Source organism: Cupressus sempervirens, chromosome 7 (genome assembly GCF_028749045.1).
Source record: "Cupressus sempervirens isolate cs-2001-9-10 chromosome 7, ASM2874904v1, whole genome shotgun sequence".
In the NCBI taxonomy this organism is placed as follows: Eukaryota; Viridiplantae; Streptophyta; class Pinopsida; order Cupressales; family Cupressaceae; genus Cupressus; species Cupressus sempervirens.
Window position 1 is genome coordinate 52,687,669 of NC_143124.1, and position 27,209 is coordinate 52,714,877.

At 33.8% G+C, this 27,209-nt stretch overlaps 1 protein-coding gene across 1 annotated transcript; it reads left to right on the forward strand.

Moving 5' to 3' along the window:
- The first annotated feature begins 24,269 nt into the window (after window positions 1-24,269).
- Window positions 24,270-24,703, forward strand: LOC149545440 (uncharacterized). The gene has a single exon (XM_089793767.1). The coding sequence runs from the start codon at window positions 24,308-24,310 to the stop codon at window positions 24,701-24,703; it is 396 nt and encodes a 131-aa protein (XP_089649893.1). The 5' UTR covers window positions 24,270-24,307.
- Window positions 24,704-27,209: the final 2,506 nt, after the last annotated feature.

Here is a 27,209-nt window from a genome sequence, read left to right on the forward strand (position 1 = left end):
TTGCTTCCTTTTAATTAAATAAAATTCCACATGAAAAAGGAAATGAAATAAATAAAAATTAAATAATTTTTTTTTTCCTTCCCTCATTTAATTTTTCTCCTCTTTTCTCATTGGTGGAATTTTGTCTCACATGGACCAAACTCTATTATTGCATATTGATTGTGAGAAGTCTCCTACCACCACATTCTTCTTTATAAGGGAGAGCCCTCTCCTCATTTTTGATATCCACGATTGTGCTACTGTTATGCTACAAGTTTGGAGAGCAATTTTTGGAGGAGTTTGAGCATAAAAGCTTTTTGTGGAGAACTTCTATCTTCTTGTCTTCTTCTCTCATGCATCCTCGGCTTCCATCATCATGATCCATCCTTGAATTTTCATATTATTTTAGGTCCATGTTTGTTTTTATAGATTAATATTGCATTCTTATTTTCTTTCATAGATTAGATTTCCTTTTTTGCATTGCTTTGCATTGTCATCATTTAGATTAGTTTTCATCTTCATTTGCATTCATATTTTTTTCTTTAAATCTCTCATTTTATGGTATACTTGCATGGGCACAAACTAGGTCAAACTGAGGGCTTCCATCACAAACCCTTGCACTCCATTAAAAGAGAGCTATGAGCTATCATTCGAGACCACATTCTTGAGTAATCTTGGATATAATGACTCATAGAAGTGTGCTCACATTTTGGCATACATCTTTGGCACCCACTATGGGGCAACCCACCTTTACTTGATGGTTTCAGATAATTTTGGAGTTAACCTCTTTGTGTAGATTTGTTTGGAGATGAAAAACCATAGATCTGAAATATTTGAGTGTATCTCCCAAATGGCTTGCTATTTTGATCTGAATTTTGTTTTTGCAAGTTAGTGATGTATCAAAAAAGCTTTAATCTAATTTTCAAAATTTTCCTAGGTATTTTCAATTTTTTAATAATTTTTTCTTTATTTTTTATGAAAAAATATTTTAGGGCACAAATTAGTGATTTTTTTGGAAAATTCTACATTTTTAGAAATCTCTTTAAATTCTAAACTGATTTGGTTATCTGAATTTTTATTTTAGAGATTATATTATGGCTCAACAATTTGATTTGCAAAAATTAGTCTATTTTGACAAAATGGTTGTCTAGGGTAAAAATTAATAGATCTTTTCAAAATTCTAACATTTTTGGAAAGCCCTCCAATTTTTGATAGGGGTCTCTTTTCTGTATTTAGGGTTTTGGATCCAAATTCATATAATATAGGTCCAATCTTGTTGCCTAGGTGAAAAATCAATATTCGAAAAAGGGCATTTAATAAATAGCTTGCATTTAATTTTCATATGGATCAATGCATGATGTGAGCTTTCCTTTGAGTTATTTTCTAGTTATTATCACTCTTGAAAAATAGATTTTTAGATCTAACCCTAGTATTGCATAAGTTGGATATATATTACATATCTTGTGTTTGCTTATTTTGCTTGTTGCTTTATTTGTTGTGAGTGAGCATTCAAGCATAAACAAAAGGTACAACAAAGAAAAGACAGGTTTCAAGAATTACCAATTATTTTTTTTGGATCTCCATAACATTTGGATTTGGAAGTAAAATGAACCCTCTCATGTGTTTGGCTTGAGTTCTTTTACATGCTTTTATAGATTCACACTTCATTTGGTGCTCTAAAATTGGGTCTAGATTTATTTTCACACCTATATTTTTCACATAGTAATTAGGCCCTATGTGTAATCACCCAAAATTGGTCAATCCTTTAATTGCATAATTATATCTCATGGTGAAGGTTCAAATTGAATTAATTGAATCAAAGAATTAAAAGAATTCAAACAAATCAACTATTTGAACCCATTAGAAATATTAATTGGATCTAGATTTACTTTCATGCCTATATGTTTCACATAGTAATTAGGCCCTATGAACACTATTTGTGGAATTCTGTAAGGAATGTGCTTCATTTTATTTCCTTGCATGCAAAGCTCTTGTCAATGATAGAACCCCTTGTAGGTAGGGAAAGATATTTGTTATTATCTCACTATTCTGCTTGGATTTGTCCTCAACATCCCTTAGTAATTTCTCTTTTGAGATTGGTGGTGTTTGTTTTTGGTTTTTTCAAAAATTTGGTGAGGTGATTTCAAATTAGAATGTCAAAGAATCTTGTTTGTTATGTTTGGATAAGGTCAAGAGGTTAGAGGAGTATGCTCTGTTCCCTTTTGGGCATGTCAGAAACTTGGAACCCTTGAATCCAAATCAATTCGTCATGTGGTACAACTTTGTGAGTCTTCCTTGATTAGAGAGGGTTAACTGTAGTGGACATTCCCTTTATTGGGTCAACTATGTGAATAGAACCTCAAGTGGTAAAATTCATTTTTGACATGGTAGTAGCAACCACTATATAAATGTCCTTGTGGGAGAAATGCTCATGGGTTTTTGGAACCCTTGAATCCAAATCAAGTCGTCATGTGGTACAACTTTTTGAGTCTTCCTTGATTAGAGAGGGTTAACCGTAGTGGACATTCCCTTTATTGGGTCAACTATGTGGATAGAACCTCAAGTGGTAAAAGTCATTTTTGACGTGGTAGTAGCAACTGCTATATAAATGTCCTTGTGGGAGAAATGCTCATGGGTTTAGTATTTTTTTGGATTTTTGGATCTCCTCAGTATCTATCATTGATTAAATTATTAGAATATGTCAAAACCCTAGTGCATTGAGATTGGATTTTTCCCACTCTAAATTGCAAAAGCTGCAAAGTTGAACATTACTAAGAACCATAGTGCTGCCAAATTTTTTTTTATAGTACTATGTGCATGATTGGAAAACATTTTGAGAACATAAACAATGGTGGTTCTAGGGATTATACTAATACTATGACACTAGTCTTGTTTATGTGCAAAGTTGCGTTGCCCCATGCTCATTGTTTGAAGATGTTTTCTTGAAATTCCTGATTGCTATCTTGCATGCCTAGTTTATCATTCAAAATTTATCACACCTAGTTGGATATTTAAACAAATAAAATCTAAGTTCTTGAATCGTGACTTTATGATCAAACTACTTTGCTATCCTATTATTTCTAGTCTCCCTAGGTTGATCTGGTTCAAAGTAGGCCATTTACCCCATTGTTAGAAACTTGTTTGCACCTTCGGTTATTGTGCTTTGACCCCTTGAATTAGTGATCATTGTTTTCACAAGTGGCCTTTTTTGGAGTTGGTGAGTTAGAGATCATCCTTGTTGAGAAAGATATACCTTTGGATTCTTTGATATTATGCTTGGAGAGTCTTAGTAATTTATTGTCCATCCACTTTCATTAAAAATCAATTCTAATTATTTATAATTTGGGTAAATCATCCTCTTGGTCCATATGTGCTAAGGTATTCATCCAAAGTTGTGGGCACCTCTGTGGTAGTTTTGGTTTATGCCTACTGCAAAATTCCATCTTATCACATCTCTTTTGGACAAATGAGTACATTTACTATCCTAGTTTGATACCAATGTTTCAGGGTTATCCTATCATCTAGTACTTTTTCTTTCATGCCAGTTCAAACAAGATATCAAGTAGATATCATCTAGTACTTAGTTAAGAGAGTTACATAGGCCTGTTAGGACTACAAATTTTATCACTTCTAATGATCTACCTTGTGAAGGGTCTTCCCTATTATGAGATTTATAAAGATTATTAATTCTACCTTGATTAAAGGATTTAGAACTTACAATGAAGTAAGGACTTTATTAAGATATTTACATAGGCCTGATAGAACCACTATGTCAAGAGATTTACCTTGATTCAATCTACCAAAACTTAGTCAATACATGATCCTTTAGTGTGCACTTACAATGTTAATCATGGATATCCTCTTTCCAAACTCTGATATGATCTCCTATCTGATATATCTTTACTTTTTCCTTCACTGCTTCACTAAGTCGTTATCTCTGTTACTTCACAACTTTCACTTGCAACCTCTAAAAACCTAATTCCTTCACATGATAATTTTCTTCCTTGCTCTTCTTACTATATATGAATAGGGTTTGCATTTTCCCTTTTAAAGACATCTATAAAGTCTTCTAAAATAAGATCAATGATCTAGATGTTTCCCTTTCTTCCTCTTCATCTAATTGGTTGTCCTTCTTTCATATGGATTCATGATCCTCATCGACATGCATAACAACCTTTGCAACAAACTCTACAATCATTAAATGTAATTTATATGTTCCAAACTCAAAATGGTTTAACTAGAATTTTGTACCATTTTAGACATTTTTATTCACTCTCTATTACTTGGCACATACTTTCTATGATGCTTGGTCATAATTGTTCTTCTTGTTGTTAACCAATCCTAACTATCTTGACTACTTGTATATGACTAAAAATCTATATGCTCTGATTAATCAACATTTACTATGTTTTCCTTATATGGAAGTACTTGATGACCAAAGACTTTCTCGTCTCCTATAGATCTCAACATGTACATGATTATTTACATGTCTTTACAAATACATGACTCAACCTATATAGAGTAACTTAGTCACAGTGATGATCAACCATCTCTTCCTTATAAATGACTAAGTATTTGACACTAATACACAACAAAAATTAGAGAGATCAAAATGAACATATACCAACTAAAACTCATTATCAACAAATTTATCACAAAGAAAGTGAAGTTTCATAGCAACTTGTTTTGTTCTAGAATGTAGAACTATATTCTTACTGAGTTATTTAACACTCATGTTATCACATAAAATTATGATAGGTTTAGAAATTTGAATGCTTCAATTAGAAAATTGATAATCCATCTAGATTAGCTAGGGACAACATGTTGTAGCAGCAACAAACTAAGATTCACATGTGGAAAAAGTAACACATTCTTTCTTTTTAATATGTTATGCAACCAACTAGTCACCAAGAAAGAATGCAATACTACTAGTGGTCTTTTCAACCTTAGAACCACCCCAATATGCATATGTATAACCAAGTAGAGTAAAATCATCATTATGTGGATACCATAAGCCAAATCAAGAATACCTTGAATAAATTTAAATATTTGATAAACTACATTAAGGTGGGATTATTCTGGAGTAGATTAAAATCTAGAGACCATACAAATGGCTTGCATTATATTAGGTTTAAAAGCTATGAAATATAGAATACCATCAAGCATGGATCTGTATGATATTTAATTGACTAAAGGCGAGTTATCTTCTTTAATCATTTTCTAACTAGTTTCCATTGGTGTGTTAACTGCTTTACAATTAGTGATGCTAGATTTATTCACCATTTCCTTATCATATTTTGTTTGAGAAATGAATAAACCATGCTCAATTTGTGATACTTGCAGGCCAAGAAAGAAGGTAAGTTCACCCAAAAGTGACATTTCAAATTTAGATTCCATAATACTAGATAGAATTATTTTGATATTTTATCATTTGTGGATCCAACTATGATATCATCCACATAAATTCCCCCTATTGAAATATCATCATTGAAAACTAAATAGTATATAAAGATCTACACTAGCACGAGTGAACCTATTAGAAATGAGATGTTTACCCAACCTGGAATACTAAGCTCTTGGAGCTTGTTTTAAGACATATAATGCCTTTTAAGGGATATACATGATCTAGTTTATCAAAAGATTCAAAACCTTCTAGTTGTTCCATATAGACATCTTTAAGATAACCATTTAAGAACATATTCTTAATATCCATTTGATAAACAATAAATTTCTTATAAGTAGCATATGCAAGAAAGATTCTAATAGATTTTGAAAACTCTTGCAATTGGCACAAAAGTTTCACCGAAATCAATATCTTCTTGTTGAGCGTAACCCTTACATACAAATGTGGCTTTGTTCTTTACACCCTTTCCATCTTCATTTAATTTATTGCAAAATATCAATTTCCTATTTATGATATTCTCATCATTAGGTTTAGGAGCAAGTTCCCATGTTTTATTTTTCTCAATCTAATTTATCTCATCTTGCATAGCATTCAACCAACAAGGATTTTCTGATACCTTAGTCACATTTTTTGGTTCAAAATATGATATTAAGTAGAAATATTTTGCAATATGAGCATGTTCATCATTTTTAGGTTTTCTTCTAGTTAAGATTCCTCCTTCTTTCTCTCTAATGACCTAAGACTCAGTATTCCTTTTAGAAATGATTCTAGAAGGGGTTTTAGTCAATTTCATACCAATAGTAGTCACTTTAGGAGTTGAGAAATGTTCTTGTTCAGTTGAATCAAGTATTTCTAGATCAACATCATCTGACTTTTGATCATCACATATGTTTTATATTCTTCAAAAAAGAAATTCAAAATCTTTTTCAATTTTTTTTAACAAAAATTTTTCATCAAAAACCACATTTATAACTTCTATGAGTTTACTCAGCCATTTATTATAGAATTTTAAAGATTTACTATGTGTAGAGTATACTAAGAAGATGCCTTCATGATGTCTTTAATTAAATCTTTCTAAAGAGTCATTATCCTTTTTAATAAAATATTTACAATCAAAAATGTTAAAATAATTGACATTTTTTGTTTTACCATTCCATAATTCATAAGGAGTATAAGCAGTCCTTACTCCTATTTCAGCCCTAGTTAAAATATATAATAATGTATGAATAACTTCTTTCTATAACTTATCAGGTAGTTTAGCTTCATTCAACATAGTTCTAGCCATTTCTTTAATGGTTCTATTTTTTGTTTCCACAACACCACTTTGTTGTGGTGTACGGGAAGTTGAATGCTACCTTTTGATACCATATTTTTCATAATACTAAATGAACTTTTGAGAGGTGAATTCTCCACCTCTAATTGACCTTAAACATTTCAACCTAAGATTAGTTTCTCTCTCAACCATTTTCTTCAATATTTTGAAGTTTTCAAGGTTTTATATTTGTGTTTAAAGAAAGTTACCAAACCTTTCTTGAATAACCATCTACAAATAACATAAAATATTTTTCACCATTCAAGAATGAAATTTTAGCTGGACCACATAGATCAATATTTAAATGTTCTAGTGGTCGATTGGATGAGTGTTCTAGATAATCCCTATAGGAAAACCTATGAGGTAACCTAGCTCTAATAGTTTGAAGGGGGGGGGGAGGGTGTGCAAGTGCATCAAAACTACATAATTTAATTAAACTTTGAGCCTTTTAAAGTGAATTGAAATACATAGACAATATTTGTTCATAATAGAATTCTATGATTATAAAATTTAACATGCAAGATATTAGAGAAAATAAATACAACTCACAAAAGAGAGAGACACATGATTTTTTCTTAGTGGCAAAGCCTCAAAAGCCTTTCAGTTTCATCATAGGGAGAAAACCACTTCGTTACAACCTAGCATCTTTATTAAGTAACAAATCTCTATTGCAACAATAACTTCATCTACTATTGTAAACAACCCTTTTCTTTTCTCCTTTTTAATATTTAGTCATCAATTGAATACATATATAAATGCATGTTTCAAACTACACACACCCATACATGTAGACAATAGAAAAGATCTTTTCTCTCAATTGCTATCAAGTATTCTTCACATATAACTATGACTACATGTTTTTTCTTTACCTCTTTACACACCTTCATACATACATACATACATATATGAAGATGTTACATGTGAGCAAATTAAAGGAGAATGAATAAAAAATGATTATGAAATATAATATTTTTAAAGTTTTATTTAAAGATTGTCTAATTGGATGAAATAAGGATAAACTTATGAATGGTGGTCACTTTTAGTTTTCTATATAAATGTTGGTTGGTAACTATTGTTTCATCCACAACTTTAATTAACTATTGATATTATTGATACAATAATATCATTCATGTTATAACCATGTTAAAGCACTAGCTTCAAGAGTGAAGTTGTTATAAGAAAGGTATCACTAAAATTAGTGATGAGTAATGTTGGTGTTGTATGCCAACAAAAGATAAAGATACATAAATAATACACAACAAACTAAACACTGAACATGTCTCCTTTAATTGAATTTGAAAATAATTTAAATTCCAAACTCATATATTCTTCACAAGTTTAGTTATTCAAATTATAAAATATAAGCATAGTTTAGTAATTCTTGTGAAAACTCAAGGTCTTCTATTTGTGTGTAACATGCGCATGCCTTATAACAATTTTAGAAGCTACTTGGATAGTTTTTTTAATTTTAATTTTTTTCCTTGTGTGTGTATATGTGTATTTGCATGTGCACTCACATACACACATTTTATGTATTTATACATGTTTATGTATGTGTTATGTATGTATAAATATATGTATATCTATGTATTTTTGTACATTTACTTAATTATTCTTTTGCAAATTATTAAATAGGATAATACTATCTATGTAGGTTCTATTTGGATAAATATCATATCTCTTTTGTACTTAAGTATGTAAATACTTAAGGAGGCAATTTTTATTTAATGCAGAGTGATTCAAGTACATTTTTAATTACCAGTGTCCACTTGTATTAGAAATCTATAACATCTCAAATTAGTGCACTTAGATTAGTTTTTCACAAATAATAAATTTTATATTATATTGTAAATAAATGTTTCTACCATTTCTAAATATAGTAGCCTTCAAATGAGACCATACAAATTTAATCTAACAAAATTATTATACAAAAATGAGCTACAAGTGAAGGTACTATTTCCACATCTATTGTTGACTCCTATCATAAATTTTAAAAGATATTCAACCACTTAATTTACTCTTTATTTGTCAATGTACTATTTATTTTTGTATAGCACCTAGGACTTACTACAATTATATATTCCAAAACTTCAATGCCATTCTCACACCCCTATGAAATATACTTCTCCAACATTCAATGAAGTTAAAAAAATTCTTTTGAATTTTTTTTAATAAGGTATCAAAGATACATTTTAAGCTTGCATGTTACGAAGTGTATGCATTTACCACATTCTTAGTTTGCACTCAATTTCATAATATCCTTGAAAGATTTTAAGGATGTTCCCTCTATAAAATCCATAAAGATAATGTAAACTTGTAGTCTAGGACGTGAGGCAAATAGGGTCAATAACTTGCCATATAATTCTTGACTAGAAATAACAATGATTTAAGGTTTCCTATCATATCCTTTGTGCTCATACGTGCCAAAAATAAAAGGTAAGATGAGCTTCTTGCATTACCTTGGTTCTCAAATAATTGTTGATAGAAAGGCATAGGAATTCTTTTATGTCATTCTATATCAATCATGATAATGAATACCTTTAAATACAAGAATATTATAATGACTCTTTAAAAAGGTGTACTTATTTGTCTCACAACAATTTAGTACAAATGAATATAAATCTATGAATTGAAATTTGATACTTCATAAATTACTCTTCAATTTCAATTTCAAGTGTCTAAATTTGATCTTGTATAGAGTAAAAATGAAACAAAACAAGAAAATGATAATTTTAAGATACTAAGTGAAAATATTCAAATAAGAGAGTAGCTATGCATGCAATAAATAGATAATTAATAATTAAAAATGAAATAAACTTAAATATATAAAAAATAATATTATATGAAAGAAAATTAATATAAATTAAAATTGACAAATAAAATAAATTAAATTAAACAATATACCATTTTTAAAATATAATAAATAAAATCACTGATCTAGAAATAATATTTAAAATTAAATAAGTAAAACTAAATAAATATTAATTTAACTATTAAAATATAAAATTGAGAAGTATTACCTACATTTAGTACTCTTCTCTATAACATTTTTATAAAATCTCTAATTTTTTCCAAGAAAATATTGCGAATCTCTTCTCTATAATATTGTTCTTAAATCTGCAATTGCTTTACAAAGAATATATCAAATATTATTATTTATGACAGAAAAAAATATATTATTTATCCCATCCCCACTGAACAAAAAGAGCTCAAACTCACTTTAAGTTCAAATGTTTTAAGTAGATCAAATTTTTTTGGTACACATGCAGATTTTCCATGTTCAAAGGAGCTTCATTGATTTTTTCGTCTTGGATGCTTTGACAAAATGACTGAACCTTTCAACCTATTGTTGCTTGTCTGATTTCTACGCATTTTCCTCACCCTTGTTTTCTCCAAAATTTCTAAGAATGGATGAAATGCAACTTTCACAATTATGCATTCCTTTTGAATTGAATCAAATCATTCGGGCTCTGTGTAGCTTTGCCCATAGTCGAAGCAACTTACTCCCCTTTTTCAATTTGGTGTATACCAAGGACAGAACTTGATTTCACCGATTGGTGCTTGTCTAATGTGTACCCATTTTTCTTACTCTTCTTTTCCTTGTTCTTTCGAGGAAAGGACTAAAAAACATTTAACTTCATTTTCCCCCTTACATGCTTTGAGGAAAGAAGCAAACCTCCTCACTCATATTTCCCCTGCTCTTTCGAGGAAAGCACTCAACTCATTTGCAAGATGGCCTAAATATATTTCTCTTTGTGTTCCTCACATTAACTCGTATTTCACTCCATTGGGTAGTCGAATCTTATTCTCCTTGCCATTTTTCTTTCAGTATTTTTTTCATTTTAGAGTGTAACAGTTCTAGAAGCAGAATATTGTAATGGTTTTGATTGTCTGATAGTGAAGTCCAATCATTTTCATCTATTTATCTTCCATATCCTTTCGTCTTCCATTGAAAGACTGAAAAATAAGATGTATAACCAATTGATTGTTGTTGTAGCATTGTAATTGTGATTTATTTAAATAAGAGAAATTGCCCTGCTTGAAGAGTGGATGTAATCCAGTTTAGTTTGATAAACCACTATAAATCTATGTGTTAAATCTTAAATGCATTCTTTGTTGTCTAATTTAGTTTTAGTTCTTATTTTATTTTTGAATTTTCTTTAGCTCAACAATTGTTATCTGAGCTATAAGCTTGTTCCATTTTCTAAAAATCGGTGAAGATTTGCATACGCCATGGATGAGGTGGACAAGTGGAAAATTGAAAAGTTTTCTAGGAAAAACTTCAGGCTATGGAAAGTGCAAATAGAATCTTTTGTTCATCAAGGAAGATTTACAACCTACATTGCTTGGTAAAACAAAGGACAAAGGACCATTGATATATGAAGAAGAGAAAAAAATGGATTTGAAAGATAGGGAAATGATTTTCTTAGCTCTATCATATAACATGTTATTTAATGTTTCAACTCATAAGACAACAAGAGAGCTAGTTGAGAAATTATCTTCATTGTATGAGATACCTTCAGCATCAAACAAAATTTTTATAATGAAGAAGTTATATAATCTGAAAATGAAAGAAGGGTGAGTGATGACATCAAATCATCTAAATGAGTTTAATAATTATTTAGTCAAACTCATTTTATTTGGTATACCATTAGATGATGAAATAAAAGTCATTTTATTATTATGTTCACTTCCAAACAACTGGGAAGCTATAGTAATAGATGTGAGCACTTCAATAGTAGCCAAGAGCAAACTAAAATTTGATGAAGTTGCAACCACATAATTTAGTGGAGACATGTGAAGGAAACACCAAGAACCCTCTTATGGTGATCCTCTAATAGCTATGAGAACAAGGAATAGAAGTAGAAGTCATGAAAGAGGAAGGCATAACAATAATGGAAGAGGCAAATTGAATCATCATTCAAGATCTAGAGGAAGTAATGACACTTGTTAGTTTTGTGGTAAACCAGGGAATGCAAAGAAGCAATGTTGGAATTACAAAAAGGCACAAAACAATGTAATAAGTGATGGTGTCAATATCACAACTGTTAAAGATGATGAAATTTTAATTCTTTCACCTGATAACATGAATGTAAGTTTTTGGGTTCACAATTTCGATGCATCTTTCCATGCTTCTACATGTTAGAGTCCCTTCACAAATTACCATGAAGGTATGTTTGGTAAAGTTTTTCTTGGGGATAATAAACAATGTGATATTGTCAAAAAAGGAGATATTTTATTATCATTGAAAAATGGTAATCGATATCTTTTAAAATATGTTATACATGTTCCTACATTGAAGTGTAATCTGATTTTAGTCAATCAATTTTATACATAAGGTTGTAATTGTAAGAATTTTCTTAAGGGAAAAATTCACCTAAGAACTAAGAACTCAAACACAAGCACACAGTAGACCAAGAGAGAGAGTATGATTAGAATGATGATATATTCAATATGCTATGTTGAGAGTACACTAGGACTGCCTGTATATATAGGCCTATGAGATACATCTAGAATGCTTCATAATCAACACCATGATAAGTTGTACAACCAAGCACATGTCCAACAAATATGGGTTGTCCTCCATTAAGCACAGAAATATGTGTGCTGATGAGAGGATAAGCCTACAAGGGTGTGACCATGTGCTAAAATAGAGTTGCGTACTCCTGTATTGTCTACATGACAACTCAAAAAGGTGCATAAAATCCTAAGTGTCTCACGAATAAAAATAATAAAATAATGCAATATAATGAAATGATGCATTAACCTAAGTAAACTTAAGTAAGTGTAAATAGTAAATACATATTTACACCAACACCCCCCCCTTAAGTGCAACTTAGGGGAATGCCCTTAAGCTTACCAAAACTAGGATGAAGATGCAAGATGGCTCCCGACTACTAGGCCATATTAGGTACCCATGTACATAATGAAAAATGCAATCTCTCATAAAGTGGAGAAAGAGGGAAAATCTCATGGGAAAAACCCTCCCCCAAAAAGAAAGATAAATAGGGATCCATGGATGGATGGAGTATTCAAGACCCCCCCATTATGAAATACATCCTATATATACATAAGAGAAGAATGAGAGAAGGAAGAGAGACAGAATAGGCTCCCCTCACAAAAAAGAAGAATGTCAACAAGTGAAAGCTACTCCAAGGAAGAAGCTGGTCAAAGAATGCAAAATGGTGTTCCTCCCCTTAGGAAGAAATAATGGCAAAGGTACATTCCTGAAGATGTATGGTGGTCCTGAAACCTGCTCAAGTATCTATGTGCTAATGTTGATGTGTCAAGGATGTTTGTTGAACCTATTCCACTGAACCATCTATCTCCTCAACTGACAAAGAGACCTCCAGCAATTGTTGTTCATAAGGATCCACAATCACACCAACCTGTGAGATTGATCATGTAGACAATGGAGATAAGGGTCAGAGTGAGCCCTCACAACAACTATAGAAGGATCACCTTCATCAGTGAGAAGATGTAAGTCCTCAAGTTTGTCTCCCAAGTCAACTAAAGCTGGAGCTAGAAGACAAGATGTACCATCTTGTGCTAGACCTTTCATTGTGGCAATGTAAGCATGTGGACTCGATTGATGTGACCTCTCACTGCAACCTGTTGAAGCACTATTGCTGGTGTCACTATCAATTTCCACTATGTATGATGTGCTAAGAGGATTAGATGATAAGCTAGGTGAACTTTCCTCAAAGTGAACATCCTTCTCCAAAAATATCTAATGAGTCTTGAGATCCATAAGCGTGTAAGCCTTCACATTGTCTTCATACCCAATGAAAGTACAAGGCATAGGTGCCGGTGCCTTGCAAGTCTTGGAAGATAGGTTAGCCCATGCTAGGCAACTGAAGACTCTAAGGTGACTTACAACTAGTTTTGTACTGTGCCATGCCTCAAAAGGAGTCTTCCCATCTAAGGCATTATGAGGAGACCTATTAAGCATGTGAGTAGCACTATTAATGGCTTCAACTTCTAATGTAGGATTGAGAGACTTGGCCTTTACCATCCAACTTGCCATGGTCTTGTGAGTCCTAATCTTCATAGCTATAACATTTTTCTTGTGCAGACTGAATGCTAGTGGGTTCTGAAGATCAATCCCCTCAATTCTACAAAAGTTCTTAAGTCTTCTATCCAAATATCTATTCTCATTGTCCACCCTTAGTACCTTGATGGCTTTCCTTGATTTGTGTTCAACATGAGTCTTGAAGTCTTGAAGCTTATAAACCACTTCACTCTTATGATGAAGGAAGAAGACCCAAGTGAATCTCAAAAAGTCATCAACCAAGGTGAGTATGTAGCAACCTTAGCTGATTGAAGTCACTACAAAGGGTCCTGCTAAAACCATGTGAACTAGTTGAAGAACAACTAGAGCTCTAGAAGACTTCCTTTTATCATACTTCTCCTTGATATTCATATCCACTGAACAAGATTAACACTCTCCCTTAGAAAAGTTGATATTAGGTAGACCCTTGACCATATGTTTAGAGAAAAGTTGCTAAAGAGAGCGAAAGTCAAGGTGACCAAACCGCTCATGTCATAAGTTGATGTGGGAAGTAGAGTGAGTCAAAAAAGCTTGAGAAGGAGACTTAGGAACAAAGTGGGAGAAGGAATAAAGCCTCTTGTCATCATTGACTTTCTCCACTACAACCAATAAATCATCTCTAAGACTTCGCCCCATCACTGAATCTGGAAGGAACTCAACTTTGTGACCATCTCTAAGGTGAGTGATTTGGTAAACTAATAGGAGATTGGACCTAAGGTTTGGAACGTAGAGAACATCTTTGAATTCCCCATTTTCCATTTCCACGTGTCCTTTCCCTTCAACTTCCATTTTAGTATCATCTCCCATGAAGATGTGTGGTACCTTTGACTGCTTCAATGAAGAAAAGTCTTCCTTTCGAGAACCCATATGGTAGGAGGCACCTGAGTCAAGTATTCATTCTGAAGAAGAACTTGTGTTTGCCATAAGTGCTTTCCCTTTACCCTTTGAAGAGGTTGGAGTTGAATCCTTGGAAGTACCTGGCACTTCAATCTTGTTCTTCCTGAGTAGGTTTTTCAACTCATCAATTCTTTTTATTTTGCAATGATGCTCGTCATGATTTGGATTTTTGCAATATGCACAAAAGAGTTTATCCTTCTTTTCATTACTTCCCTTCTTGTTTGAAGAAGAGACACCTTGTTGTGAGGAGGATTGTTGTGTCTCAAATTGTGTTTTCTACTTCCACTGCTTCTTGTTGTTCTTGCTTTTCCCACCTTGACTTGATCTGTGCTCATCACTAGCCACCAATGCTTTGGTCTTTTGATGACTTGAGAAGTCCTAAACCCATCAAGTGAGATTGTTTAGCAATCAATAGCTCTGTAAATGCATCAAATGAAGTCTTTTGGTAAGTAGATCCCATGGTCAACCTGTGAGTATTAAAACTCAAAACAAAGCTAGTGTACTCATAAGGTAGCTTCTTCAGGATGTGATGAATCAACATGTCATCCTTCATGGGATTTCCACAATCTTTAAGAGGTTCCCTATACTCATTGGCTTTGATGACGTAATATTGAATTGTGTCAAAATTCTTTGGATCCAAGAGAAGTAGATTATTTTCAATCTAAAATCATTTTTCTTCATCCACTTTACCATACAACTATTCAAGTTTATCCCAAGTTTCTTTAGATTCTGAATAATTTTTAATGTGAAAGAGAAGATCCCCATGTACACAACTCCTGATTACTCCTAAAGCTTGTTGGTCTTGGGTTTTCTAATTAATGAGTTCTTTAGCATCAATAGGTTTGGTAATTGTACCATCAACATAAAGACTCTATCCTTTTTCCATTAATCTACTCCATGCAATATCTTTCCATGTAGAATAGTTGTGTGAAGTTAAAGGGGGACATTTAAAACCCATGATGCAAAAAATGACAAGAGCACAATAGAGAGACATAAAAACACAGTACCCCCCAGCCCCCCCCACCTGCTGCTTTTCACTCAATCAAAAGACCCCCCAAAAAAAGATGATTTTGGCACTTTATAAGTAGTGTGTGTATAATGGGCCACTTGTCAAAATGAACAAAGTGGACTTTTTGATTTTGTTTTTGCAACTACCTTATAAGGCTTAAATCTATCACTTAAGCACTATAGCTTAGATTTACAACAATTCTGAAAAAAGAATCAAAGCTTTACAATGCCAAAAAAGGCCTAATTCTAAAAGTGAGAATTTGGTCCACACAACTCTAGAATCTAACTGTAGATCTGGAAAGTATATGAAAAAATATGCACTTAAGAAAATAATGGAACTTGAAAAAGTGACCAGATGTGCTTGTATGGAGTGTTTGAAGTTGCAAAAAATAGGATTATGTAGGTATAGTAACCAAAAACTAAAAAAGCAATTTATGCAAAATCTGTGCACCAAAACCAGAAAACAACACCACCACTGGAAAATTCAAAAAATTCTACCCAATTTTGAAAAAATTGCACCTAAATCAGAGTCCAGATGTCCAAGTTATGGGCTAACAAATTTAGGCTGCCAAAATGAAATGCAATTTGAAGAGGGGTCTGGAGCAAAAAATGCAAGTCTAAAATTGATATTCAAAAGACCATCATAGCAGTTGTAAAATGAATAAGTTTGATGGTCAAATGGCCATCAAATTTAACCAAGTGATATGATGATGTCAGCAAAAATATGGGCCTTTTGGGTGATGTGTTAGGTTACTGGCGCTGACCATACTGTATGGAACGTATGGATGCTGATGTGTCAAATGTATGCCAGATTGCATGGAAAAAGTGTCTAGTTTCCATATAGTGACATGACAGTCTCAATAGAGTATCGCTGATGTGTCAAAAGGTCCTATGTGTCACCTGCAGCTGATGAGCTATTCACTGGCTTATGTGGTAGTAAGGCGCAGATTCCATATGTCAATAAGTGATTTGTCCACGTGTGCTACTAGTCGGCAGGAGATTTATGCTAGGTGGGATTATAAACTTGCTACAATTTTAAAAAATGTTGCTGGACATTTTAAACTCTGTCGTGTTTCAAGACTACAACTGTGTGAGAATGGGGATAGGTTAACACCAAAAATTCGTGGGCAAGAGATCTGCACGACACCAAAAAAGTCTTCACCATGGGTTGCCGGGAATCTGGGAATGCACATGAAAAATCTGTCACTATCATTGAGAAAGGTGAAACCCTTCACCAGGATCTAAACTGTTAGCTACAAACCTTGACAAGGTGGTCAAAAGCTCTAATTTGGGGGCCAAAATTTCAAATCAGCTGGCAGGGATGTTTTAAAAATGACAGTCGAAAGTCATAGATTTAATCACACATTTAGTGGGTTAGGATCTGTGGATTGTTATAAAAACAAAGCCATAGTCTAAGCAAAAAAATGAGCCTGCCCTTGTGTAATAAAGAAGGTCAATTGTGTGGGCTCTACTGTCGGTCAGGGGTCTTGACTAGAATTTGTTAAATGAAGCCTGTCGAAAAAGTATAATTGCCCACTATGATTAATTTGTGTATGGCCCAAACTCTTGTGTCGTGCATGGTATGCGATTTTAATGCCTGCAAATTTAATAAAATGCCCTGTGACAATAATAAAATATACTATGTAGAGCCAGGATCTGATAGCTCGGTTCTTTTAAAAAAATTTAAAAAATTCTCTACTAGGTGCCTGAAGGGAAAAAAATTTTGTCAATAATATGATGAAAATACAAGGAAAATACAAATCTGAATTAAAATTAAATTATAGATCTGAAAATAATGACCATACTCGAACTATAAATTGGGGCCTCCAGGTTCCGATGTGCAAAAGAAATTTTCCTCACAGTCGACTTTGGGCCAAGGTAGCCGATTTTATAATCAATTTTCATCGATTCAGCATTTTAGACGCAATGGCAAGGTCAAATCTGGCTCTAAATGTTCCCAATTTTTGTAGTACTCCAAATTCGGGCTGAGGTGATGAAGCAAGCATGGTCTCGAAAGGCTATGTGATGAGAAAATCTCCAAGCTCTGATACCATGTAAGAATTTTTCTAAGGGAAAAATTCACCCAAGAACTAAGAACTCAAACACAAGCACATAGTAGACCAAGAGAAAGAGAGAGAGAGTATAATCAGAATGGTGATATATTCAATATGCCATGTTGAGAGTACATTAGGAATGCCTGTATATAAAGACCTCTGAGATACATCTAGAATGCCTTGTAATCAACACCATAATAAGTTATAAAACCAAGCACATGTCCCCCAAATATGGGTTATCCTCCATTAAGCACAAAATTATGTGTGGTGATGAGAGGATAAGCCTACAAGGGTGTGACATGCAAATCAGTGTTGGAGACACCATGTGCTAAAAAGGAGTTTCGTACTCCTGTGTTGTCTACATGACAACTCAAAAAGGTGCACAAACTCCTAAGTGTCTCACAAATAAAAATAATAAAATAATGCATTAACATTAATAATGATTTTAATATTCTAGAAGAAAAGTGGCTTGGAAAAAGGATTGAATAATTCTCTCATTTGAGTGTTTCTTAGTGTATGTTATCTAATGCTAGTTTGGAGAAGGAATTTTGGGCAAAAGTGTGCAACGTTGTTCTTTATCTAATTAACCCAGCTCCTTCATCTCATGTTGATTTTAATATTCTAGAAGAAAGGTGGCTTTGAAAAAGGATTTCATAATTCTCTCATTTATGATGCCTATGTTCATGTTCCTAATGAGAAGTGAATGAAACTAGATTTTAAATCCAAAAGATGTGTATTTCTAGGGTATGGTGAAGATTAGTTTTGTTTTTGATTGTGGGATCAAGTTGCTCATAAGGTGGTTTATAGTCAAGATGTTATTTTCATTAGGAAATCATTCTCAAGTTTGCATAAAATGGGAACTACTTCAGATAATTATTTTGATTATGACATATATTATAATTCAAAAGGCCACACTCCAAATGCCAAATCTATTAGTTTTGCTCCAATAGTGACAATTCTTATAGTTCAACAAATCACACACCCCATTTTTGGAACTTCTATATTTCATCCCACACCACCAGTCACTAGTCTCTAAGGGAAAATCCCCTCTGTTTCCCACACATCGATGCTCCTTTCTTGGCACTAAGATTTTAAAACACTCCTCATTTGAATCCCATGACCCCTCTACACTAGGCAGTGTCCTATTTCCAGAGTGTGTTGCGCTATTCCATACTATTCCATCTTTTCCATTGTCAATGCTAATTCCCATGTCCCCAATATGAATTCAATACCCTGCAACTACATTTGATAGGGCACATATGGTAGATAGACAACCTAAGGCTATATCTATTCCTTTCCTACTATGTGTTCAATACCCAAACTACAACTTTGCACAACCCACTATTCCTTCTAGCTCACACACTCCCATATTACTTGATACTTCAAGTTGCATATGATTGGACTCTTCATCCATCATGGACTGGTGTGGTGATCACTTATCGATATTCCATCGAAGCCCACATGTTACACTACATTTCAATCCTCACTTTGATATCTTCCCTCTGCCACACACTAGATTCCAACCTTAATCAAGTGTTATTGAACCTTGGGAAATAGAAGAGGAGAATGAAAATAGCCATGATACTCCCTTACTTCAAATGCCACAAAACTAACCTGCTATTGCAAATATAGAGAGTGTTTGACACTCAAATGTTCATAACGTGCATAAATCTATTCCCATACAGTGTCATGCCAATGATCAGGATAATCAACTATAGAGATCTACTAGAAAGAGAAAGTGTCCAAGGGAATTCGATGATTATTAACTTTTATTTTCTTTATTTTTTGATTAGGCAGAGCCACAAACATGATGATGATCAAACCTTCGTTATGTGGTTCATATGTATATTAATTGTTGAAACAATATTAAAAAAAAAATACCAATGGATGATAATCAAACTCCCCTTTAGTGTGACCATTCTCCCCACAATGTCTCTTAGCTATTTTGATTTTGGTTCTTCTTGTCTTAAAGTTGTCACAACTCTTGCAAGGACAATAACATTTGTCATCACCTTCTCTTTGAAAGTTAGACAACAATCTACTGATTGTCTCCCTATTTTGATCAAATTCCCTTGTATTATCTAGCATGATCCTTCTTCATGGAAATAACATATTCTTCTACCCTTATTGAGTTGGTTGTACTTAATTTTCATATTTGCACATATGATTTTGAAAGAAAAATTTGGTGTAATTAATGTGTATATTTGCAAAAATATTGGACATGTTCTACTTAATGTTTATATTTGCACATATGGTTTTGAAAGATAAAATTCGCGTATTTATGCCTATGGGGTCTAGTGAGAGACCATTCCAGGGTAACTCAAGTAGTTTAACCATGTGATGACACTCCATAGAATGCAGCCCAAGTCTCCTTCATTGTTTTTTTAAAAATATTTGCCTCTAGTGGTGTACTTGTTGTATGTTACTTTTGATGGTGTATTTATTGTGAGTTGTTACTCATTGATTGGATGTCATTTATTGTTGATAGTTGACTTTTATTGATGAGTGTCATCTATTTATTGGTGGTGTACTTATTGTTGACATTTTCTTTTATTGATCTAATAGTTGTTATCTATTGATTATTGTTCTTGGGCATGTGGCCTTTGACTTAAGATGGATACCTTTCATTGGCTTTATCTTGATTTGATACTATATTGTATTTGGTATCTAGATGTTGACTTGGTATGTGATGTTGGTATTGGATGAGTGTTCTATCAACTTGGTTATCTTTCTTCATCAGTAGTTTGTGTACCCTAGAGCTAGATTTCTCTATTAGGTTTCCTCACCTAAGATTGTTTTATGATTGATTAGTCATTTGTGGATCGTTCATTATATTCCTTACATGGTGGGAGCGGAAGCTTGACTAGGTAACCACATAGTCAAGAGGTAGTGTTTTCTTACCATTTGGGTCCCCCTCTAATTCACAGATGTTAGATGATCATGGATGCAGTTGTACCTTTATCATTCTTATTCTTTTCTTAGAGACTTCTATTTAGGTGATGTGTGTACTTTATCATGTATCATGTATTATGATGTGCTTGTATCTATTCTTGCATACCCTACGACATGTGCAGTGGATGTGGTTCATTAGATATATTTCATTGTATCAGTTGTTTTTATGCATTTTCTTATGAGATGATTTTTTTAATTCATTTTATGATTATGGACATTGTACTCAAGACTTAAACTTATTAATAAAACATTCTTAAATGTCACTCAACACTAAGGAACCCTTCAACAATGAAATTTGTATTGTAATTACAATCTGTGTAAATGTCGTGTTTATCTATATTGCTTTTGCATTGTTACTTTGATGTTGTTTAAACTTTTAAAAGAAAATAGTTTATTAAACTTTGTAACATATTAGATTTATTTCTTTTAGGTTCCCAAGCGGGACATTATATATTTTATTTAATGCAAACATATGAGCAGGTGTGACAATAATGAATTTTTTTCCCCAATTAAAAAAAATTAAATTAATTTTTTTTTTTTGCAAAAATAGGTGCTACAAAACGGGCATCCGAACGTCAAACCCAATTAAATTTCACTTTAGTTGAAATCCTTATTTCAAAAAAAAGTGAATTCTAAATAACAAGTATTTTGAGGGGAGATGGAATTCTTATTTTGGGGGTCGAATAGGGATACAAAATCTACATTTCTCCAAATTCCAATTCCCATTTTGTAGACCCAAATAGTGAATTAGAAAATTTTGAGAATTTTAAATTCCAATTCCTACTCAAATCCGTGATCCAAACAGACCATTAAGCAACATTTTGGTGAGTGTTTGGTGGTTTAAACAATTTCGGGTTAGATAGAAAGAAAATTTGTTTTAATTTTTATTTTGTGAAAATATCTTGAATTTATTTTGTTTTCAATTAGAGACTTCGTCATGTCTCCTATCTTCTCAAGGGACAACAAGGAATCTTGAGGACTTCCCAATGACCTCTTTCCATGGTTTGTGATGAGAAACGTCTCAAAATTCTCCCTTGTGGTATGAAATGTCTTGAAGGGAAATTCTTCGGATGCCTCCTCATCTTGTGGACATCCTCATCTCAAAAATAGCTTGATTTTATAGTGGGACATATCCCCATGGAATGTTGCTTGAGACCTAAGATCTAATATGTTATTTCATCCAACCTTATAAGTTCCTAGTCTAGCGAGACTAAACTCTTGCCACCCTTCAATCCACGTTCTCGTTCTTTCCCTACTCTCACCCTTCCCTCGTCTCTTGTTAGATTTCACTTTCCATTTCTCCATTGTGTTGAACATCTGCTAGTTTACACTTACATTCTAGGTTTCAGGATCCTTATATATTCTAATCATAATATTCAGATTTACATTCTTGTTCTTAAATTACCTTCTATGTCTTGAAACTTAGAACTTGATACCTTAACTTTTACATTTATAAATCTTTTGTTTTAATTTCTATTTTCCTCTTAAAACTTGACACATTCCAAAGACCCGATAATAAAATGTGGTTTTCCAAAATTGATTATGAGTTTTATGATATATTTCCCCACCCTATTATTACAAATAAATCCAACTCGGAACAATGAATTTATATGTTTTATTTTGCCCCAGTGTCCATTTTGTACAGGATTATTTCTCTGCTCTGGAACGTGACACCTTTATAATATCACAAGTGTAAGGTTTTTCCGTACTGGGCATTTCATTAGGGTTTGTCATTAGTGAGTAATTTGTTTTGATCTAAAGTGAATTCAGAAATAATAGAACTTGAATTTCCACTTTCGAGCAACGTCGTCAGTGCTCACGTCACATTGTACGATGCGTAGAGCTGTCGACAACCAAATTATTATTATCCTAAGAATAGAATCTGTTACACGACAAAATTAGTGGGGAATGCCTGGCCAAAACATATAAAAAGTGACATGCAATGGTGTGCTACACGAAAAGTGAAGAATATGAAAAGCGGATGCCCACTTTCGCGTGCCTCCAAAAAATGAATAGTGAATGATTTTAGCCTTGACGTGCCAAAAGATGAAGTCTAAAAAATGATTTGTCTGTATTATGAGTCATTGTGTTTCTTCATGTCATATTCTACTCTACTTTAATCATTTTCCATTCAAAGTATTCTTCTTAGCGCAAACCACTCAATTCTGGTATAATAAGAGGTGAGAGGGGAGGTAAAATCTTCGGAGGAGGACAAAGAGTAGGAAAGTTAAATGGTGCAATGACTTTGACCCCGAAACTAATTGAAGTCTGATCCAACCTTTGCACCGTGTATCTGCTCGATAATATAACTTTGACCAGTAAAAGATATCAATATTATTATCTACTTCGTGTAAAAGTACCTGCTGCCTTGATAGGTGAACTTAAGTGCAAGTTTATCCCGTTTTTGTTTTTTCAGTGAAATATTTTTTCAACTTAAATTTGACACATGTTATAGGGGAGATGATCTAGTAGTGGTTTGAGCTAATTTGGTGATATAGAACTCTTAATTATAGGTCGGATTTCTATGATTTCTTTTGGGCTTTTGGCTTTCGGGTATTCACATATCTCTATGTAGAGATCATTGTAGAGATCGTCAAGTGCAAAGTTGTCACAAAAGTGACATTTGAAAAGTGTCTCTCTATAATATTATATTCTTGCACCAATAGTCATTCACTCAAAAATGTTAGTGCCTATGACTAAGTGTCCTATTAGTTTTTATGAAATGACCCAACAGTGGTGCACAAATGAGTTAGTTCCCCATCAAAAAAGTTAAAAAATGGTCAACTATTAGTACATGTGCTTTTAATTTTTAGAATTTTTAGAAAGTAGTAATTGAAGGATAAACATGACAAACAGGTACTAGGTCACTTCCCCAAAAGGAAAATGTATAGAGGTTAATATTGCAAAGGTAAATAAAATCTATTAATTTACTTCATTAAAATGATTTACACATGTGTAAGTACAAATTAACTTAAATTGACTATTAGTAATATTATAAATAAATACATTTTTCCATTAAAATTTATTTTAGTACACTAAATAGTTAGGAGGTATAAAATTCATAATTGAAAATGTAGTAGTATGATCATTTTTTGTGGATTTGATTGACAACCAATTTAAGAATTAATATCTTTATTTTATCCATCCAATGACTTGATATAAGTATATGATTTATGCTTTGTTTAAGACCAAGTTCACATTTGTTTTATAACTCGATGAAAACAATGATTTAAAATTAAATAAAAATCGTAATTTAACTATTAAAAGTATAATTTATACACATTTTTCTTATTTTCTACAAAATATTCGATATTACATAAAATCTTCTTCGTATCATAATCCCACTGAGCACGGCACCGAATGGGTCCCAAGCGCACTCAGCCTGCATATTCCACGTTCGCTTCTAATCAGAACCGAGTTGTCTACATCCAAAGCATTTTCCTTCCTTTTTCCCTGCTTTCGCAGTTCAACATTCGTAGCGTTCACGTTTCTTTTCTTTTCCTCGCAGTTTTGAGGAAACCTCTGAGTTCGCCTGCAGGATTACGTAGTCCGCTCTTCCCTCCGTCGACAATAAGTCGTATTTCTTTTCCTGCAATAAAATTCTATTCGCCCTCCTTATTTCTTTCTGATGTTTTTTTATCTGGGGATCGATGGCGTCTTCATCTTTGCAGAAGCAAAATCAGGATTCTCGTGCTTTTTCTGGAATAGAACCTGCCAGCAAAAGGAGGAGGGTTTCTGAATCTTCCAGACTGTATGATGTGTTCATCAACCACACAGGCCCTGATGTCAAAGCAACTTTGGCTGCGCAGCTTTACTTGATTCGCAAGAGAAGGAACTTGGTAATTCATTTCCATCTACTATCGAGACTGCCATTTTCTCTGCCAAGGTACACGTTGCCATCTTTTCTGAAAGATATGCAGAGTCACCTTGGTGCCTGGATGAGCTGGTTCTCAAGCTGCAAAGTAGGGCCAAAATTATTCCAGTGTTTTATGAAGTGCAGTTATGGGAGTGTGAAAAATCAAACTATTGCAGTCACTGATTATTAATCTCCTATCACAAATGATTATTAAACTGCTAAAAATAAATTTCCAGCTAATATCGAAAAATAACACAACTGCAACTTCACTTAAAATACAGAAAGAAATGCGCAACAAAATCAACACAATATTTTCGGACAAATTGTCCCTGGAAAAACCCCTAAGGGAAAACTAGTTCTACAGATGAGAAATTATATTAAACTTCAGCAAATCAAGAGATACAAAATTCCTTGCCTCACACTGGCAGAACTCCGACAACCTCCTAATTTCTCCCGCTGATATTTCTCAGTCCCTTTCCCTGCGCTAACACTGCGCCTTTGCTAACACTGCAAGACTGTTTGCTAACACTGCAAACTCCTTCTCCAAAACGCTTCTTTCTTGTGCCCTTGCTAACACTGCAAGACTGTTTGCTAACACTGCAAACAGCTTCACCAAAGCTTCACTGCTAACACTGCAAGACTGTTTGCTAACACTGCAAACTGCTTCTCCAAAAGCTTCCTTGCTAACCCTGCAAAGCTTCCTGCCTATCTCTCCAAATGCCCCCTAGACCCCTTTTTATACTACTCTCGTTGGTAAACCAACGACCGAGATTAAAACAAACCAACGGCTGAGATTAAGACAACTCAACAGCCAATAATAGAATTGGTTGCAAGGTGTCCAGAAGGGAATCTCTAAAATTAGTAAATAATAACCATTTACTAATTTTTGGCAAGTGGACAAACAGCTGTCCAAACCACCCATAAATACAACCGCTATTCATAGATAAGGACGAACAGCTGTCCAAGCTACCCATAAATAGTGCTGCTATTTCCGGGTCAGAAATAACAGCTGTCCAACTAACAATAATTAACACTCCCTCTTAGCGAGGAAGCTGTTCTGCATGACACCCATCTTATCTCTGAAGAAGATAAATTTGGCCTTTCCCAAAGCCTTCGTCAGAATGTCTGCTACCTGCTCATCTGTAGGTATGTATTGTAGTCGAACAACTCCCCTTTGTACACAATCTCTGATGAAGTGATATCTAATATATATATGTTTAGACCTATCATGAAACACTGGATTTTCAGACAACTTGATGCAACTCTGATTGTCACAATGTATCATAGTAGTCTCAACCTTCTGACCAAACAAGGCTACTAACAACTTCCGAAGCCATATAGCTTCACATGTCGCCATGCTAGCTGCTATGTATTCTGCTTCTGCTGAACTTAGAGCCATAGACTTCTGCTTCCTGCTGAACCAAGATACAACTCCTGATCCCAAGCTGAAACAACACCCTGAAGTGCTCCTTTTGTCTGTTGTACTTCCTGCCCAATCTGCGTCAGTATAGCCTATCAACCTGATACCTTCACCTCGAACATATCTGATCCCATACTCGACTGTACCACACAAGTAATGTAGCACATGCTTAGCCGCTATCCAATGCATTCTCTTTGGTTCAACCATGAACTGACTAAGAGAGTTTACTGCAAATGCTATATCTGGTCTAGTGTTGACCAAATACATAAGCGAACCAATCAACTGTCTATATAAAGTGGGATCTACATCTTTCTCCTTAGATGTATCGTCATGCTCTGTGCTCACATCCGGAACACCTGTCACTGTCTCACGAAGCAATCTAAGTGCTCCATGATGAATATGGCCCAACCTCCTATGCCATAGCTCTCCAAGATCTCTAGGATTATTGTTGCTCATAAGTGCCTTAGGAGTATCAAACTGCAATCTATAAAGGCGACCACTCCTAACTCCAATAGTTATGGGTGATTTCCAATCCTTGTGCTTAATCAACACATGTGTCCCTCTAAAGAGTACATTATACCCCCTATCCTGAAGAACAGATACAGAAATCAAATTCATACCTAAGCCCGGCACATATAACACATCATGAAGAGGAATTATCTTTCCATTCTCCCTCTGAAACTGAACAGTCCCTTTCCCAACAAGGTTGAGTTTGGACAAGTTTCCCATAGAAATCTGGATGTTGGTGTCCTCCTCCTTGTAACTGGAGAAGTACTCTCTAACTCCTATCATATGAAATGACGCCCCACTATCTATATACCAAACACACTGTGAGGTTGAGCTAACCATACAAGCTATGAGTGCAAACTCATCTTCCATTCTGCTGGAGAGTTCTTCCACACTTGCTGAAGCTGCCACCTGCTTCTTACCCTTTTTCCTCTCTGGGCAATCACTGACATAGTGGCCAAACTCATGACATCCAAAGCACTTAACCTTAGAAAGGTCCTTCTTCTTCTTTTCACTTTGTGAATTTGATCCTTTGCTAGATCCCTTCTTTGCTTTCCCTTTACCCGCTAGGGCAACGTTCTCTTGTTCCACCTCATTTTTCTGACTCTTGTTGGCCCCATTGACAAGACTTAGTCTAAACTCCTCCTGAGTGAAATCAGTCCATAGTCGATCCCAACTCGGTAAAGTATCTCGTCCACTGACAACTTGAACAAAGACACTCCATTGTTTAGTAAACCCATTTAGGGCTATTCTCACTAGCTCATCATCA

What these genes read in the sequence shown, in the direction of transcription:
- LOC149545440 (XM_089793767.1), top strand. Translation starts at nt 24,308, where the DNA reads ATGGCGTCTTCATCTTTGCAGAAGCAAAATCAGGATTCTCGTGCTTTT.